The 19,950-nt window shown below is 45.4% G+C and overlaps 1 protein-coding gene across 15 annotated transcripts in view; it reads right to left on the bottom strand.

Annotated features, from left to right (window-relative positions):
• Nucleotides 1–19,950, bottom strand: part of CADM1 (cell adhesion molecule 1) — a 172,662-nt gene that overhangs the window by 43,215 nt on the left and 109,497 nt on the right. For all 15 annotated transcript variants that reach the window (XM_052786716.1, XM_052786701.1, XM_052786702.1 and 12 more), the window contains exons 2-5: nucleotides 12,892–13,038; nucleotides 11,624–11,776; nucleotides 7,881–8,018; nucleotides 5,878–6,033 (exon numbers count right to left, since the gene is read on the bottom strand). In XM_052786716.1, coding sequence (XP_052642676.1) covers nucleotides 5,878–6,033; nucleotides 7,881–8,018; nucleotides 11,624–11,776; nucleotides 12,892–13,038 — 594 coding nt within the window. The remainder of the gene's footprint in view (nucleotides 1–5,877; nucleotides 6,034–7,880; nucleotides 8,019–11,623; nucleotides 11,777–12,891; nucleotides 13,039–19,950) is intronic.

The raw sequence follows: 19,950 nt of genomic DNA, 5'->3' as shown, positions 1-19,950 counted from the left end.
ACTGTTTGCCAGCAGAGAAAACTACAACATGGATTCTTTCAATGATTCAGCTGAAAATGCTCCTGCCTGCACTGTCACATTAGGTACCGAGTCCAAGTTTTAAAATCCATTTTACGATTACTGTATTAATTCCTGATGTCACCTCTTGGCAAAAATGATGACAGATGGCATCCTCAGGAGAAGGATCCCACAGGCCAAGCAGAGTTCCTGCCCGCTTTAGGTAATTCCAGCTTCAAAATCACCCAGATAATACTGCATACATCTTTCTTCAGAGGGGCACTATTTTATCCAGCTCCTCATCTCTGCATCGTTCCGTGGCCTAAACTAACTATTCAAAAAACCTGACTTCTGGCAGTTTCTGTATCTTACCACACTGGCATGCTAGGGGAAGAGCAGGAGCAGTACGTTCTTCAATATTAAAAGAAGTCAGCAACATTAACATTTATACACAAGAGTAAATACAGCCGTCACCTTTATTCTAAAACCAAGAAGGTTGGCTTATGAGGAAATGAAGTCTGTGTCAGAGACAGCCCAGACCCAGCAATCCCGGGTATCTTCTGCTCACCTTTTGCAAGGACAAAAGTCTGCATTGCTGATTTTCAGCCAAAACACAGAAATCTATTAAATGAATAGATGCCGCGTTTAAAATGATGAATAAGCGGATGAGCGGCAGTTCACAACTTGTCTGGAAGAGCCTTTTGACCCCAAACACGACTTTGCAAACTTCGCCCTCAACTAAAGGGATTTAAACACTTAGCTTGTAGCAGGAAAAGGAAAGCCAAAGCCAGACAGGTATTGTGGGTACAAACACTTCCCTGGTAAATATTTGAGTGCACGTCGCTGCTTAATGCTTGCGAAAGGCAGAGTCCAGGCTGTACTGTGTGCTCCTCACTCCCAACAACATTCCTCTGAGAAAACCTTATTAATGAGCTTGCAAACGAGCACCCAACTGGGAAATGTCACAAACAAGAGTGGCTAATGCCCCAGAAAATCAAATAACTGAACACTTGGCTGATTGTGGTGCTTTTCATATTTACTAAAAGAAAAAAAAAAAGCTTTAAATCAAAGTTTCTGAAGGGGTCAACACCTCATTGAACAAAACAAGTCATTTGTTTGTTTTTAGAACTCTCCAGATGATAAATTACATTGATGTTAATCACCTCACTGCATACTATGCAATTAATAGCTGTATTTGATAGAAATGTAAGGATTACTGGAGATGCAACAGCATACATATATGGCCAATTTTGAACATAACTGGGCGCAAAAAATTCTCCCATTGTAACAGCAGAGGCCATAACAGATTCCATCAGTGCATATTTTAAAAGCACACGTGTAGATATTATAAAAATGAATGTGCAATGAATTATAACTTTGGAAAACCAACAAAAATCAGCCCAGAGAAAATGCCAAATCAAGCCTTCGACACTTTCACTTCCAGTATCACGTAATGAGATAAGGAAAAGTACCACAAAGGCTGAACTTAAATGCCTCCGAGAATATCTGGTTCCATTCAATTCCTTAATGATATTTTAATGCATTTTGTTGCTTCATTTCCTTTCTAAAATTACACTCAATGCGCTGGTCTTCCAGCCCTCATTGACGGATATGAATCACAAAAAGAAAGCAACTCCAGCCAGAATCAGGGGATATTTTCAAGCCAATACCGTGCAACATATTGTGGCCGCCCATTGCACAGGGTTATATGTTCACTGGCGTGGCTATTAATCATGCATGAAAGTGTTATCGTTACTGTGAGTACATGGCACCATTTGTCAAACTCTATTTGCTTTTGAGAAGCATTACCAGGAGGGATTCATACATATTACAGAGTGCTTGTTTGCAGAGATTTCTTTTAATGACATACCCTACATTCACGTGGAAGAATTTATCTCAAAACTTCATGAAGGGTCAGGCTGCGCCACGTTATACATGCGACCAATAGCTTACTCCATGAGTAGAACAAGTTAATACCCGTCACGAACCTGTCTTACTCGCCGTTTTGCTGACTACAGCAAAGCAATCGTTCCTCCCAGTACCCACGCTGTGAACTTGCCAGTTATTTTTAAAGCTTAGCTTAGGGTATAGTAACAAGCGATCGGTACGTATTATGACAGCTTATCAGATAATCCAGTATGTCTATTATTTTGCTGTAGCAGAAGAACCCCCCGCACAAGAGGAGGAGCGAGAGACCCAGTCCTCCCTCTCAATCAGAGACGCGACAGTCTCAGCACCCGAGACGATGCTTGGAAACAACCAGGGAGAGAACAAGGCAGCGGCAAGAAAAATCAGGTGTAGCACAGCGAACAATTGCCTTATTAAATCTCGGCTGAGGCAACAGAGGGTTTGGTGCTGCACGTGTGCGGGGTACGCCGGTGCTGCAAGGTTAACCATTACGACGAACCCCGCACTTTCACCCTGTGAAGAGTCTGAAATTGCTTGGCCTGTCCCCCTCCAAGAGCACTGCCTGCTTGCTTTCTCCTGGCTGAGGAACACTGGAACAACCCCAGCCTGGGGGGAAGGAGGCCAACAGCCATTTAGAAACATCTTCCTGAAGTGACTGAAAAACTTTAACAACCCCAAAGTCTGCAATTTTCTCTGAACTACAACACAGAAGACAATGTTCAAATGAATTGTTTTTTAAAACAGAGTGAAGTGGGTCACTTTGCAGACTTAAATTTCTGCACCTTCCTTCCTTTTTTTCGCAGAGGAGAACACGTCAATAAAATAAATACACATTTTGGGCAACACCTCCAAATAAGCCGAAGTACAAACACTCCAGATTGTCAGTGACACTTAAGGTCCTCACCTACCCAAAAGACATTTGGCATACCCAGCTTTAAGAAAATCACCTTAAAAGGAGAAAAGGTAAACAGTTTGGAGGGAGAACGAAGGAACCCTGGGGGAAGAAACGCCTTCCTCCTCCTCTCTGCCACCCACCACCCTGAACCCGCACCCTGCCTGCGCCCCAGCTCTCCTGTGGGAGCCTTACAAAAATGACCACCGCAGCCCCAAAGCAGCGTGCGAGGAGCGGCGGCGGCATGTTCTTCTTGGAAAACGGCTGGGCTAACCATAGGGAGGGTAACCTTGGAGGACGCCTCTTTTTGTTGCAAGCTCACTCACCTCCAAGGGCACAAACTGCATGTGGCTTGGGGTCTGTTCCCTTTTGCAGGCTGCATTTGGAATAGTTTCCCGTGATGACAGATGTCCCACCCCTCCCTTCCGCACTTAGCAAACTGTGCAGGCTTTTTGTTTTCTACTTCTTTTTTCCTTGAAAAAAAACCCACAAATTTTGAGGTGCATCTTAAGAAAAATTATCTCTTTGTACTCTGAAATTTAGTCAGACAAAAAATACCTCATTATCTGAGAAGGCTCCATTCATCATCCTCCTGTCCTTCTCCAACGCATTTCATGCTCGAGTTGGATACAGTAAGTGCAGAGAAATACAACATCTCCTGAGAAAAAGATTTTCCCGTGTCCTGTTGATGTTCCAAAGAGGTGGATCTGCGGAGCCCTTGCTGGGAACGGGCAGGACTTACGGGGAGAGAATGGACGAGCAGAGACTTGAGCAAGCAACACAGCTAACTGATCTAGAGCGACGCCTCTCTGGCTGCAAGAAAAGCAGTGACCACCCCCCGTGCGAGCACAGGACGAGCAGCGAGTGCTGATCGCCACCACTTTGGAGATTCGGCAGCTGGCATGCCTGCAAGGTAACGTCATAGTCAGTGGAAGTGCCCCAACAGCAGTCTGGAGGAGTCCTTCCCTCTGACTGCAAACCCTGTAATCTAGAAAAGCAACTGAGAGCATATCAATTAGGCCTGACTGTAGGAGTCCACATTTCCCAAGCAGCCAAGCCCACATCCACAGGAGCTTTTATCAAGTTGCCTGTCCACGAAGACAAGAGGATCTTCCTCCTGCTCATGCTCTCCCATCGGCCAAGAGGTCATCAGCTTGAAGCAGGGGAAGCTCAAGGGTAAAAGTTTGCTCTGCAACTGCCTTTTCTACCCCGAGTTCAGGTCCAACAGCAGGTCTTAAATGCAAATGTCTGGACACACTCCAGCACGTGAAGACCCGAAGCCGCTAACTGCCGGGAGCCGCAAGGTTATGATGCGTGACATGTTCTTCTGCCGGTACTCTTCTCTCTAGCCATCTGCTGCTGCCCACTGAAGGAACTGACTGGCCTAACGTGGGTCAAGCCCCCATATATAAACGTAATTACTTTTAACAAGCTCAGAGTTCAATCCAGACCAGAACATAAAACCAAACTGGCCCAAAAGCCCTTTCCTTGTGCATCCCTCTTCCCTTCCGAGGAGGCTCCGCGCTAGCTCCATTCCAACAAAGAGCTCCAGAATAACCCAAGGGGACACCAAGATCAGTGCTAAGGGCAGAAACCTGTGCAACGGATGCCACAGGAGCCTCCAGCGCATTAGCCAAAGGTTGCGTGCGTCCCGCAGGACATCCAGATCGCTGCAGTTCACGTGTGCTTTGCCTTCATTGCAGGGAGAATCCTGTAAAGGCTGCAAACGAAAGTAGTCAGGAAGGGATTTATTTGAGGAAGAAAGGAAAAAATGTTATTTTTTTTGCAGAAACAGGGCCCCCTCCTACCCCATCGAACGATCAGGATGCCAGAGGAATTTCTGAAAGGAAGCCTGAAGGTAATCTCATGCTATTTCAACCAAGGGGAAGAAACCCGGCAAGTTTTCAATACCTCTACATAATAGGGGAGATGCTTTTTTTTTTTCCCCTGTTAAGTATTTGATCAAGCCTCACAAAGGTGCTAATGTATTATTAAAGCTAATGGAGCTCTACAAGAAATGTTAATGGACATGAAGTTTGCATAAATGAATTACACATTAGCACAGTCGCAAGAAATGTAGTATCTGCCCATTTAGGTAGTATCTGATCATTTCTGTTTTCCTCATTACAGGAACATTACTTCCCACTAGTTTCAGAGATATGAGAATTGTAACCAACATGTTCATAATGAAACTACATAATGAAGCAGATGAAATAAATTAATACAAAACTTCCTCTTCTCCTTTTAATGTAATGTTATAGTTGAAGTGAATCTACAAAAACAAGCGCTTTCAATCATCCTAGCACCCTGGTTTCCTGGGGCACCCCAGCCTTGCCGTGAGGACTGTCTGACTTTGCTTTTGGGAGCCATTTGCTCAGTGTGCGTATGCAGCAGCTCCAGCAGCTCTGTCATCTCCACCAGCTGCAAGTCAGGCATGGCTGCATTTGGGACCACAGGTATTTCCAGGTACCTGCTCATAAACCTTGTTCATGTCATACACAGTAGAGCACTTGCTAAACGAAGTGAAAAGCATTATCAACACTGAACATGTTAGGAGCATTATAGAAAATAGGTTGGCCTTAATCAATGGTGTTACTACATAATCCGTGTTACTCTGATTTAGAAAACCAGTTGTTGCTGTATGTTCACAATGCACAATACTGAGTTTCTTTTGCACAGTACCAAGTTTTTGCCAGCAGAGTCGCAACGGTGGCCAGTCGCTTTGATGTGGTAGTAGAGGAGCGCTTTTCAAAGAGGTAAGTAGGTTGCTAAGAGAAAAATGCTCAGATTTAATCTGTTCTGACAATTATAAAGCCCAGCCAGGAACCCTTGATGGCGCAAATTCTATGTAGAGAAAGGTATTTCTTAAGAGAATGAAGGTATGCATTTATCATATCGCCAAAGGGCTAGGAAAAGTCATGGCTTCACCCATGAAGTGGTACCCAACATTTTGATTTCAATTTTTAACTAACAGGACATAAACCCCACCTACACTGTAATTTCATCACATAGTTAATAGGTCCTGAACTCCTCAGTGAGCAATTTCATACGTCAAAGGAATTAAAAGTTCTGCTACTCACACATGACTTCTAGGTAACGCTGTGTCTGCAAGTCTTTGACAGCAGGGTGATCCACCAAGCAGATGACAGGGACCCCATCGTCCTCCCGTCCCACCTTCAGCAACAGTTGACTGGTCACCGTGTACATGTCGGACCACTGCTCCACTTCTGACTTGCCTGCCGGGGAGAGGACAGCAAGAGCAGAGCGTGATCATGGGAGGGAGTGTCTGCTGCACCCAGGTCACCTCCCTCCTTTCCGTGCCCAGGTGACACGTCCCCTTTGGATAACCATCCTCCCTCTGCAGCCACTGAGGTTTAGGGGAGGGGGGTGTAGTCACACACCTCGCCGGGAGGTCACTGCCAATTGAAGTCCACGCTACGCTACCGCAACAATTAACAATCCCCTTCCACCGTCCCCAAATCCCCAAACTCTGAAATCGATGAGCTACAAATCCCCTCCCACTCTTGAATCAACAATTAGCTAGAAAAATGATTAAACAGATTAACTTCATTAAAAGTAGTATTGATAGGCAGAAGCATTTCAGCAGTGCTCCACGTGAAGGAGAGAATAGCAGCGGTGGTTGGAGCAAAGCACAGTTCAGGACTGGCTGCCTGGAGGATGCCGTAACACGCGACATGGAAACAAGGAGGAAGACAAGACAAGATAGGAGAAAAAGGATTTTTCCGGGAACTCAGCGAGTGCTTGCTGACAATGCACCTCCACTTTGTTTTCAAGTGGCTTTTTACTTAAGAATTCACAGTCAAAACATTAAGAGTAACTTTTGTAGCAGAGGTCTTTCAAACCCAAAATATTTCAGTATAATATATTAAAGTGAAACGGAGGACAGCCACAGAAAGTGACACCCCTTGATATTTAGAGGAAAGGCTTTCTGATCAGCAAAGCCACGCTTTCCCGCTATTCACAACCTGCAACCAAGTACTTCAGTTTCCCTACTTCTGTTTTAAAAAAAAATAAATCCAAAGAATCAGCAGGGTGAGCTGGTATTGCAAGAACCTACTGCTCAGCTCAGCAGTCTTCAAAGAGAAAGGAAAGCTGGGATTCAATTGCCAACAGAAGAAAACTCCATCAAGAAGCCAGACAGGTCAAGCACGAAGGGTCAAATACTACAGCACTGCTGCCCAGCGGAATGGGGAAGGAACCCCAGAAAGGGATCACTGGAAGATCTGCACGTTGCATCGACAACCGGCGCTGGGAATCAGTGGGGCACCACTTCGCATGGCAGCAGGTCTGCATTCCACCTTTATCAGCATACCCTCAGCATGCGTCCTGCTTGGATGCTCGTAGGTGTTGGACTTAAAGAGAGGATTTTATCTTGCTCTTGTAGGGGGGTGGGTTTGACGTAATGAGTCTGGACTTCTGCAGAGAGCCCTTCGGTGTCTCAGACTGGGTAAAGCACAAAGGTGTTGTCAACCAGGCTCACATCTACACGCAGACTTAAACGAACAGCACGTCACATGCAATCAGAGTCAGTGACTTGAATGTACAAATACCGGGAGCAACCAGACTTCAGGGAGTCGGAGAAACCCATCTTGTATGAATATTCAACTGAACACAGAGAAAACGCTCTATAAACAAGAGAGCTAGACATGAAGGTGACTTGAAAATCTTTATGGCCCAAAGCGCAGATGATCCTACTCGTACCTAAAACGGGGCAGAAAGCTACATAAACCGCCGCAGAAATAAATTCAACACACAGCTTTGGGGCTCCTCAAGGTCACCTGCAGTTACAAAAAGATTCCAGAACCCTGTACTCGAGCCTGGCAGGTAGGCAGAGGACCAAATGGAGCTCAGCCCTTCTGTGTTAGAGAATAATCTGTCTGCCCACATATGCCTTTGTTCCCGAGCTGGCGTTCAAAGCAGCTTGCTCTACTTTTTTTTCCTTTCCATTTTTTATTCCCCCCGGCCCCCCCCCCCCAAACTGGCAGCAGAGAACAAGTACCCAGCATTACATAAATCATTTCAGCTATCCGAAAAAAGCAAGTGACTGAGAAGATACATCTACCGGTTAGCTCTTTGTTTCCTTTGAACCATCTGATGGTGGTGGCTGGTCTGCTGGCCATGGCAGTGCAGTTCAGCTCAATCTCTTCTCCCTCAACGGCGATTTCTTTCTGGATATCAATTACCAAATTGCGTGGCGGGACTATAACGAAAAAACCAACACAACACACACTTGATGAAAAAAACATTTTTCGATCACTAACACAAGACAAAACCTTCAGGAAAATCCGTAAAATCTACTAGACGAAACTAGCCACCAGCATTTATTTGATCTTCCCATCGATCAAATCCTTTGATAGGCAGTTTCACAGTAATTGGAGTAAGCACTCTCACTCTCCACCTAATAATCATTGTAGTTTTGCAAATTATTACTTATCAAATTTGTAACTTGCTATTCTCTCTCCCAGGCAGGCGCCATTCCAGGGAAGAGCTTTAGTCTTCTGCGCTACTCGGTTGTGTGTGTTGCTATTTAAAAATACAGCTTGACTCCGTGCACGTTTCTTGGCTGCTGCTGACAAGAAGAGGAAACACAAAAGCTGACATTTGGAAGTGTATTACTTACTGTGCCTCTAACCTCGCAAGGCAATTTTTCTTTCCTGCTGTTCAGCTTCGAGCCTCAGCCGCAAGGAGCGGAAGCAGGCCAGCAAACTTCAAGCTCATTTAAGACACTCAAAAAGCTGCCGAGCACAAGCCCAGAGTGGAATGCCTTCACCTCTGGAACAACACTGTGTTGCCCATCACACTGCCATAAACCAAATACAAAACTGCCCCAGAGAGAGGAGAGAGCCAGCTCTGCGCCCGGTGACAGGCACCTGCATCACGGGGCAATTCCTTGAGGATGGTAATTTGCTGTTCTCCCCAGACACATATCTTCCTATCAAACAGAAAGCTAGAAGACTATATATACTCAATGAAAAACAATCCTGTAATACTCAGAAATAGGCTAGCACTTCAGGGGGACAACCCCCACTGCAGCACAACCCAGTGATGTGACCCAGGCTTAAAAATGATGACACTGACACAAGGAATCTCTTCCCCAGGAACGCACCCATGGCTAGTGAGGAAAAAACCCCCCAAAAAATGAACATCAAGTGTTCGTACAGCACAGAGCTGCAGTTTCAGAAAAACCCCAGAACTTCCAAAGGAAACTCAACCTTGCTGTGATCAATATGATGAAGCGACTGCATAGTTCAAATGTGACTAACATGTTTTTGAGCTAATGAAGAACAAATATGTATAAATACCATCCAGATGATCAAATGGACTAATTAGTCACTTGTGGCTTTTCTCTAAAAAGAACAGAACGGGCTACATATTTGAGATTTTCACATGTTCCAATTAAGCATGAATAAATCGACATATCCCGTCACAGAAGACATTAAAGTACACGGGAGAGAGGGGGAGAAGCACACTGCTAAAGCAAATATGAAGCTTTCTCTGAATACAGACTACAAAGAAGGATGCCTTGAAACTTTGCTCCACTCTCCAAAGTGAGTATCATTAGAAGCAGATCAGCAAAACTGCTCTTTGATAGACCTTGAGAGACACCAAAGTCTGAGCGATGACCACGAGATATTTGGCAGGGGATGCATTCCTAGGAGGACCAGCCACATACTGACACAGAGAACCGCTCCTCCGCCCCGGCTCATTTTTAATTCTAATTAGGGCGTCAATAATATGGAAGAGAGGAAAGACGCATTATCCTTGGCGTCACGGTACCCGATCTCTCCGTACTACTGCTAGCTAAGATAAAGAATCTCCTCCTCAGGCTTCTAATAATAAACATCGATCGTCTTTGCCTGCCCTGTGGACTAAGGTTTGGCCAGAGCATGCAATGGAGGTGAAGAGAAAACACCCACCGCTTCAGGGATGTTGGGGAAAGGCAGGCACACGCCGGCCATGCTGCAAATCCTTCTCAAAAAGAACTGAAGTATGAGGCAAGAAAACAGACACTTTCCCCTGAATTCTGAAGCACGATTCATGTTTAAAAATAACAACAACAAAAAACCACAACAAAAAACTGTATTTTGTCTCCCACTCGAAAGACATGCAGTGCTGGCTTATAGGTGAATAAAGGAAGTACTATGATTTCAAACGCCTTCTTAGCATTGTTAGCAGTGAAATGAAATCCAACAAACTGTGTTTGTGTGTGTATGATTAGAGAGAAGAGCTGGAAGAGAGCTATGAATACTGGAAAGTGCACTAAAACTTTGAAGATGTTGATAAACGTAATAGCTATAGTAGAACTGCTTATAAACATTATTTAAACAACGTATAAAACCCTAAGAACCAAATCTCATTAAATAAAAGAAGGAAGATTGAAACTAATCAGCGAGTGAGATCTTACATTAAGTCACCCTCCATGATTCAGGTTCTCCTATTAATAGAGTCTTAAAAGCCGCTGCTAATCTGTAGAAACAGCTCTAATAGCACGAGCTGCTATTATTGGTAACCGCATCGGTCTTGCGGCTGCACGTGCACCGCAGTCTTGCAAAGCCCGAGGGAGTGACAGAAAGGCAAGAGCTCAGCAGGGCTGTGCGTGAGCGTATTTCGGGGGGGGGCGGAGGGGAGGGGGCAGAATTAACTTCAGCTCTGCAAACAGCCGTTCCTAAGCAAATGAGCAAACTTGCGATGTCAAATGAGAGCTCTTACATTCTCTCACATGTGAAACAAATTTTTGCAAAATTAATAGGAAGCTATCACTTTCCATTAGTCGAACTCAAGATTTCTCTGAATATGTAAGTCAGCTGACAAACATGCAAAAACTTACACATCTTCACAATGGCAGGAGGTTCACCAGCGATGCCATTAGTAATATTTGCCCTTAAGGAATATCATAGATGGGCAAAGAGGCTGTCATTCGTCATTAAAATGTAATCTCTCAAATCCCCAAGTTTTGGAAGAAAAGATTCAGCATGTGATCAGAGTAGTCTGATTACGGAAAACACAAAATTCATAAACTGAATGGTTCTACCATGCTACGAAGCATTCACGTTAATTTATTTTCCCTCTGCATATCAGATAATTACTGAAAGATGTTTTCTACAGCTTTTACTTTCTGGCTGACTTTCTCGCTTCACTGAATGAGATGCAACCACTGCCACTTATCTTCCCTTCTTCCTAAGAAACGTGCCTTCTCTCGCCCCAAAGAAAACAGGTGTGAGACGGAGGAGGGCTGGTCTTGCACAGCTCCCGCCGTTCTGCCAAGCCTTGGGCTGGACAGACACTCCTTCCAGGACGTTAGCAGATCCAGACTTGCCCTAAAAGCCTTTCCAAGCGACCCGCCCAAGTAAAAGACAGCCTTGGAAGTGGAGAACACCTCACACTTACACGTCTGCTTATTCTTTGAAGCCAAAAATTGCCTGCGAACAGCAAGGGGAAGACCCGACAATCACATTAAATATGATGTAACCTACAAAGAGAGGCTCAGGGATGCCTTGCAAGACAGGAAGGTGAGGCAAGGGCTCTGGCATGCCACCGGACAACCCACTTGGTATCTGCTGGCAACCCTCGAAAATCTTGTGTCTGCAGGCTCGAGTCCTAAGCTGCTTTGAGCTACTGAAGAGCTGAGCTGGCCTGCAGTGGGAGAGCACTCGGCGTTCAAACCCTTGCCGTGCTTCATCACTGGAGAGCTGTGGCTCTCTCTGGGTGGCTGGAGCTCCCCGAACGCCACACGGAGCCCCATCCTGCTAACCCTGTGCGTCCAGGTATTACAAAGGTCACCACGAGCACCTCTTCGGTCCTTACCGAGCACTGTAATCGTGGTATAGATTTCCTGGGGGGGGTCAGTGTACAGCTGGCAGAAGTACCTTCCTTCATCAGAAATGGAGACATTTGTCAGGGACACTCGGAGCTCGCTGTTGGAGAAGTTCACCAGCTGGAACCTGCTGTCCTTCAGCGCTGTGGAGCAAGCACACCTTAGTGACCGCCGTGAGATGCAGCGTACCCCTCTCACCACACAACAAAGTCAAAGGTCTACAAGAATAGCAGTAGCGTCTAGACAAGCACCCCACGGGTTCCTGACTGCAGCTTCCGTCCCGCTTCTTATCTTTACGTCTGGACCTATAAAATATTTCTGTTCTCAGATCAGTACAAAGAATCAACAGAAGCAAATCCCCGGGCACAGTATCAAATCTTCGGTCACGGTTTTATTATCAGATGGCTTAGGGATGTGTAGGTAAAATGCCTGTTGTGAAAATAAGCAGTAAGCTGACCCGTGTCTGACTGTACGCAGTCAGTGGATGAGGGACAGTGTGACAGATAAAAGAATTGGGAAAAGTATAGTTTAAAAGTTGTTTCCTGACCACAGTAATGGCTGCCTCAATTACTCTAAGAATTTGGAAACCAAGCATTTTCAATCTTACCAGCCAAACACAAGGGCCTTGAATAGCGGCACAAGCGGAGGGAGTGAGCCAGTCCCGGCATGTGCACATTGTTAGATCACACAACGCCTCAGAAGAGAACATGGTTTGCCGTGTGTTTCCACAGCGCTGGGCACAACGTAGCACTGCATCCCGTCCCCGCAGTGACATTAACGCAGGCAATTTAAAGCATTTCACTGCAGCTACCATGCTCCGTGGCATTGTTGCAACAGGAAACAAAGCCAGACTCACTCGCTGGAGATTTTGCTTTCGTTATAGAGAGGCATAGATCATCTTGAAATTTTCAGTCTTCGAAGCAAACAGATTACCTCTGAGAACATTGCACTGTCTCGGCATTGCCCTATTCAATTTGTTTGTGTCAGCTAAATATTTGGCACTCAATTGCAATTCACCCTGAATTACTACAATCAATTCCTATTGCAAAGTAAGACGGTCTGACTTTTAAAGGGGACCATCAAGGTTTCCATTAAGGAGAAAGATTATGATTGCCTGTCTCACGTACCCTCTAAAGAATTGACTAAACTTTAAGCGTCTAGCATTGCATTAGAAGAAGAGATCTCTGCAAATGCTTTCTCCCGAGCGCAAGCGAGGCACAGGAAAAGTTGTTATCAAACAAGAAAAGATGCAACTTACGTCTGAAATCTCTGAAATAAATCGTTTGTCTGTTGGGATTCAGGAGCTGAATCACCGAGTCATCGCTGTTCTTGACGCGGCAGCTGATGGTGGCGACGTCTCCCTCCACCACTGTCACATCTTCTGTAACCAAATTCTGACCATCACCTTAAAGAGAGAGCAAAGATGAAATAGCAAAATGAGAAATTATGTCAGCAAGTTTTGTTCAGGAATGAAAAGCTCCACTGCCACCACACGCCCAGCGCTCTTGCAAAACGTGCCCAGTGGCACAACCCATGGGCCGCTCTGCCAACATGACCTTGGATTTTTAACTGACCAGCCCAGCTGAGGAAGAACTTGTCTTTTCTGCAGGGGGCACCTTGGGCAGGCAGTGGAGGAGTACCAGGCGAAGAACCCCTGACCCTGGGTCCTCCAGCCAGCTGGGGTTATACGGAATCGGGACCCTCAGCCTTTTATCTGTCCCCCGTCTCCCCCAGCCCCATCCAGTAACTAAGCAAACAGACCTTGCACAGCCACAGTTGGGTTTTGCTGGGGCTGGTATTAATTTCACGGAACAGATACGATTACCCGCACGACCAACACTCAAGCCAGCAATGCTGGGGAATACAAATACGGATCTCTCCCCCCCAAACTGTACTGGCCACCACTAAATTGAAGAGGAGTAATTGGAAAGGAGCTCTACGATAGGCACAGGGGAAAAAGGACTACTGTACGGCTAACCGTTTGTAAAACGACTGCTGTATGGCCTCATCAAGGAGCATGCTTTTTACTGCAAAGAAGCCATTTTATCCTAGCACATCCTCTCTGCTGTATTTGGAAGCGTGACCAAAGGCAGAGGACGAGGGAAAGACCTCCCCGGACGCCACATGCCCCTCCATGCTTTAATCTTCGCACCAGCCTCAGGGGTGCGAGTTCCATGCCACGCGCATGGGAATGGCAGAAATTCGCTTCCTCTCTCAACAGATGAATTTTGTTAAATTACCTTGAAAGAACAATTCACTGTAAGAAGCACTTATCCTTTGACTCGAGCAGATAGACTTTAGGGAGCCAGTTTTTACTCGCTCTATGTAATCAGTAGGCACTATTAACGTCCAGAGGCAGGAAAAAAAGAATTCAATGCAATTATACTGTGGGAGCCTTGTAATCATTTACAGGTCATCACCTCGAAAACTCTTCTCCTAATGAATCGAATCATTACATCACATGCACACTGAGAAATCTGCTTCACGTGTTAAAGAATGCAGGGGATGAGAATTTGAAAAAAAGCACTTTGTGTTTCAATTTTTCCAAAACTACCGGGAATCTCGTCAAGATTGGAAAGCGAGCTGGAGGAGCATGGAGCCAAGGCAGGACCAGGGACACCACGCGAGGGAGGGACTCCAGCCAGGGGAATGCTAACTGGAGTCCCTTTCGGTAACGACTTAGGTCTGCTCACAAACTGCACGGGCATTACAGACCAGGAGGCAAAGCAAAGTGGGAGAAATTTTGGAACTTTCATCACCAGTTGGCCAAACGAAGTGAAGGTACGCAGACACCCGGCCAAGGGCTGGGTGGCCAGGGGAAGCCCTCTGCCGATTAGCAGCTGTCTTGGCACAGCTCCCAGTTTAGCCACGAAAAACACAAAAATGCAAGGTTTTGATAAAGTTTGCACCAGCAAATCTGGGGATGTTACTGATACTCTGGTTTTTCTCTCATCCTGCACTCTCTCCCTTTTTCTTTCTTTCTGGCTTGCATTTCTCTTTTGACATGCCTGGGAAATGAAGGTTTGACAAAAAGTTTGCATCATTTGGCAGGAAGGAGATCGATAAATCGTCAGACACCTTTCCACAACGGATGGCACTGAGTTGAAGCCTGGACACATTTTTCTGCCCTCTTGGTATAAATGTTATTTCTCCAGATTGACGAACTTTAAGCAGCAGTGGGAAAAGTTGTTACCAAATGGAGTAACACCCGTACCTTCTGCACTCGGGGCCCGGGCCCCAGACTCCTCACCAGTGTACCGACAGCACAGACCCCAAAGGCTATCAAAGGAATACGCATCAACTGCCCGCATTGCATCTTGCCTCGCTAACGACAAACTGCGGACGCGTCACAGCAGTGCAGAACTGATCCTTAACAGCTGCAGTCAGGCTCCAGCATGAACGACATTCAAATATCTCAAAAGCAGTGCAAGCAGAAATATTAAGCGTTACTAACTGCTTCTGGGGAATAATTTTATCAAACCCATTCAAAACAAGGTTCTTGCACAAGGATCAGCTTGATATGTTCTCATAAACGCAATACTCCCTACAAATCATTAACAAAGCTATTAAGATTCGATTTCCATCTAAGCAATTATTGCTAGCATATTTTTTTACATTTACTTTAAAAGACTCAATCCTATTTTCAATTCATTAAACTGTTCCTTGCATTTACTGAATTTTACATCAGCTTAGAAGCCTATTTGAATTAATAAGAATTACAGTAGAAGTAATTTAGAAATAAATTATTTGAAGTTCAAGCCACTGAAGCTTTTTATGCCAGGACGCTGCTACATTAAGCCTGCTGACTGATGGCTTTAGAAGTCCAGCATCTTGGTCCAGGCTGGCATCAGGATCCCTCCCAAGAAGGCATTTATTCTCCCCGAGGGCCTCGGGTTTACGACAGGCAGGGTGCACGTAAGGACATGCCAAATCCATGGCCTGAAGCAGCCGGCATCTCCAGCCTCACAGACTTGGCGTATTTATTCTGAATCAAAGGGCGTCTAATCCGGCCGTTGTCTGCAAAGCTCCTCTTGCTCTGCTGACCTGAATTTGCTTGCTTAACTGAAAGCACCAGACTGTACAAGTTAATGCTTTTGGGTATCTGTATTCCTATCTGCTCCTGCTTACCAAGACAAGAATGTTATTTCCGTGAACAGCATCAATTACAAACTCTAAATTAAATAAAACTGCAATGTGAAGTGAGAACTCTTTAGACCCATCTTCAAGTCAACATCTCAGGAATTTTCTTGGTAAATATTTACTGGCAGTATATAAGTATTTTGAGGAGCATTAAAGTAGACACTTTTACAGCATTACGGTATGTTGTAACAGAAAAGGGAAGCGTGGCGGGGAAGGGGAAATGAAGTTTATGGACCCAACGTAGAATCATGGAAATTGAGAGAAGCAAAGGGAAGCTACTATTGAAAACCAACTTTACATCACCTGCCAATTAGCAATACTTTGGGGGAGGCAGGGCCTGAGTAGACCCAATGGGAAAAAAACCCCAACAGAATTATACAGGATAGATTCTCATCTATTACCTGTGAATGGACTATAAAAGCCCGCATGTGTGGTCCGCATATTAGACAACAGGTCCCTGTTGGTAGGTCCAATACAAAGTAGAAATGCTCTGCCCAGCATTCAATGTGCGTAACAGACAGACTCCAAGGCCTGACTTGGAGTCTTGCTCACCTTGATCTTGAGTGTAAGACATAGAATCATAGAATCATAGAATCATAGAATCATTTCGGTTGGAAAAGACCTTCAAGATCATCGAGTCCAACCATTAACCATGCCCCCTAAACCATGCCCTGGAGTACCCTGTCCACTCGCTTTTTGAATACCTCCAGGGATGGTGACTCAACCACTTCCCTGGGCAGCCCATTCCAATGTTTGACAACCCTCTCAGTAAAAAAATTTTTCCTGATATCTAACCTAAATCTCCCTTGCCTCAGCTTGAGGCCATTTCCTCTTGTCCTATCTCCAGACACCTGACAGAAGAGACCAACACCCACCTCACTACAACCCCCTTTCAGGTAGTTGTAGAGCAGTTGTAGCACATTGCTACTGAGGGAGGAAAAAAGGAGGGTGAAAGAAGCCAGCCTCCGAGGACGGGCTTCAGGGAGAACTGCCGTACACATGCAACACACGTGTAAAATCTTAATGAGCAAGTACAATAGCTGAAACAGATATCTGCAATGCAAGGGGAAGGAAAAAGTGCTACGCATGTTTCCTTTGCTACCCAAAGCAACTCTCTGGCCTTGTTTCCTGAATCTCTCTGTGCAATGTAAAAAACAACATCGTATTTTACACTTACTGCGAGGGGGAGTACAGTGGAGGGACGCAACGCTTGAAGAACGGCTTTGGCTAGAACCTATACAGTTCATTTTTGCACTTGTCTTTCTGCCTTAGACCACTGCGGTCTTTGCTTTTAAGGCTGCAAAGACAGACATAGATGAGTAAACCGTGTTTCAAACAAGTTCCTCTTAGCTGGGCACAGCCCAGGGACCTTGGCTTACAGGCAGTGGTCACATTTAAAATCAATTCTTTCTCCACTTGTAGCACACCAGGATAGAGTGAAGCGTCAGGGAGAAAAGAGGGAAGGATTAAAAATACGTGCTTGTGAGCACAATTCTTCAATTTCTAACAAAACACGAGCCACAGGTACTCTGTCATGAGCAGCAGCACTGCTAATTCAGTCTACAGGATACTGCCACAAATGCTTTCCAAGAAAGAGTCATTTTCGTGATACCTGAACTATGTAAACCCATAAACTTCAACAAAATTCCTCTTAATAAATTGAGTCAAAGGAAACAAGCCACATGGATACACAAACTATTTGTTTGTGTGCTCAAGGAAAAAATGACACAATGATCAATCCACAGAATGAATGTAATTTGAATGTCAAAACTCATCTATCAATTGCAGCTACCTAAAAGGAATGTGGTGGTTAAATAACCAGCCAAAGTTGAGATAAACATTGAGCAGGTTTTATAAACACCTAGCAATCCACCTACTCCAGAAGCTTTGTCTCCTTGCAGTTACTTCTCTTCACTGAGCAGTTTCTATGCTCTCCCCATCCATCACAGAGAGAGCATCCCCTTAAAATAAACATCACGAACTGTCTCTTCAGGAAGACTACAGGAACCAAAGAGACTTTCTGCCGTGATCGGATACAGGAGCCTTTCAGAGTAGGAAAAAGATGGAAATCAAATCGCCATTTAATTTCTCTGCAGATTTGCTTCAAGGAGGGAGAAGAGAATTGACAATGCAGCGCTGGAAGGAGTTGCTGGAGCTCAGTGCATGTGGTCTCAACGTCTTGAGTGACTGTTTTCAAAAGCTACAGTCATCACACTTGAACTTTTGAGAAGAATGGACAATCCATGCTAATTGTGCTGGCAAGAAAAGGCAATTGCTTTTTACAGAGTTAATTTCACGACATCTTTTCACGGGCGAAAGAACGATAGCAATTTTAGATCGGGCTGCCTCCAACACCTATGTACACGTGCGAGCACACGATGCAGCTCTCATCACACGCGAACGCTGCTGCAGCCGAACAGGTCCCACCCCAGCGATGAAAAGGATCGGGTCTGGATAGTAATGCTTAAAAAACATGCAGTAAAAAACAGTCTGCGTTCCTCGATGTGTATTCGCGGTATATGGAGATAGGGATGTTGTCATCACCTGGCAGAAACAAGCTTATTGTGAAAACCTCAGGGCAAAGGGAAGGCAGGAGAAAAAGCAGCCTGCTGCTACTTACAGCCATGCATAATCCCTAACGGAAACCCTCTGAGGCCACGGAGTCCGGAGCCACACGTGGGCATCTCTGAACATTTCTTCTTTTAATTTGATCCTCACCCTCAGAGGAAAATCTTTTCCACCAAGATTTACAGCTAACATTTTGAAACAGCAACTTTCTCTTCTACTGAGATCTAATTACCAGTTTTGTGACCCCGAGTCAAGCATCTCTGAGACTTCCCTGCATTCAAGTAGCTCTTATTCCCTTTTCAATGTCTTCTCTGTGGCCAGCAACAGACTCAGCATGGCCGGGATGCAACTCCGCTTCCCATGGCAAAAAGCTCTTCAAAAAAAGTAATGGTGGCAAACCAAGTTCTAGAAAAAAAATCTCATTTTCAAGTTTGTTCTGCTATGCAGGCCTGTCATCTTCAATACACTGCTGTTAGGTTTTGCATGTGAAAATCCCTATTTACCGAGTACTGAGAGCAACAGCTACTTTCCAGCAAGGTGTCACACTGCAGGCTCAGAACCAAACTGAGCAGACCTTGCTCAAGTCACATGAAGGGAAAGGGATATCACAGCTCCACTTCTCTCTCTGAAGCAGAGACTACAGCAAGTTGATATGGTAATGCTCACCTTGTACGAGTATTTTTACTTTCAAATGTAATGTATATTATTCTTTCTTTACCACTACAGCTAGGTTTAAAAGAATTGCTTCGAGAAAGGATGCTGCTGCTGATCCCGTTGATACCAGTGTTGGTATCACCCAACGGTGGTAAGGGCATCAGTTCCCATTTGGGGGGGGGGGAAAGGTGGGGTGGGTGCGATTAACATTCACAGAAACTCTTCCCAAAACCTTAGTATCGCAGATCTGGAAAAATACAGGTACTGCCAATCGCTAATGAAGTGCATTGTCCATGAAGGAACTACTCCTTGGTGACGTGCAATGCCTCTACTTTCCAAGCAGAGAACAATCCCGGGCAAAGGTTTACCGTTTCTCAGAAGAGGAAACGGAAAAAGAGATGGAGGCACCAGATTAAAGCTTCCCACTCGGTTATCGTCGGAGCCGAGATCGACGCTGACCTTGCCACATGTCCCCAAAAAGTCGGGGTGCTGGAGGACGCTTTCTCCTCACTTGCCGTCAGACGCATTCGTTCCACACTTGGCTGCCTAAAGGTGGGTTGCTTTTCCCCCAGGCTTCACCATCAAACCCAGGGTGAAGAACTTGTGCTCAGTTTTGGACGACCAGTCAGGCAATCCACATGGATCCCCACTGGTGATTCCGTAAGCGGGACTGGCGACTGCAAGGCTTCTGCTCTTTGCAGCGAATTTCATTGAGTTTCCCTGATGTTGTCTCCAGGGACAAAACCACTCCTGCCACTCAGCATCCTCAGCGCCAGCTATTTCATCTTCTTGTCACACGCTTTACGCAACCTCTGTAATCGCAGGGACCTATTTCCCCTCTTTCTCGGTACATATTTTAGCAAGCGCGCACACACGTGCGAATGCTTTCAGCACCTTTCAGCAGCGATGCACCCAGCGAGGCAGATGACTCCTCTCCCCAGCCCTCACCAAGCTG

Source organism: Harpia harpyja, chromosome 4 (genome assembly GCF_026419915.1).
Source record: "Harpia harpyja isolate bHarHar1 chromosome 4, bHarHar1 primary haplotype, whole genome shotgun sequence".
Classification (NCBI taxonomy): Eukaryota; Metazoa; Chordata; class Aves; order Accipitriformes; family Accipitridae; genus Harpia; species Harpia harpyja.
This window is presented reverse-complemented; position numbering and strand designations above follow the sequence as displayed.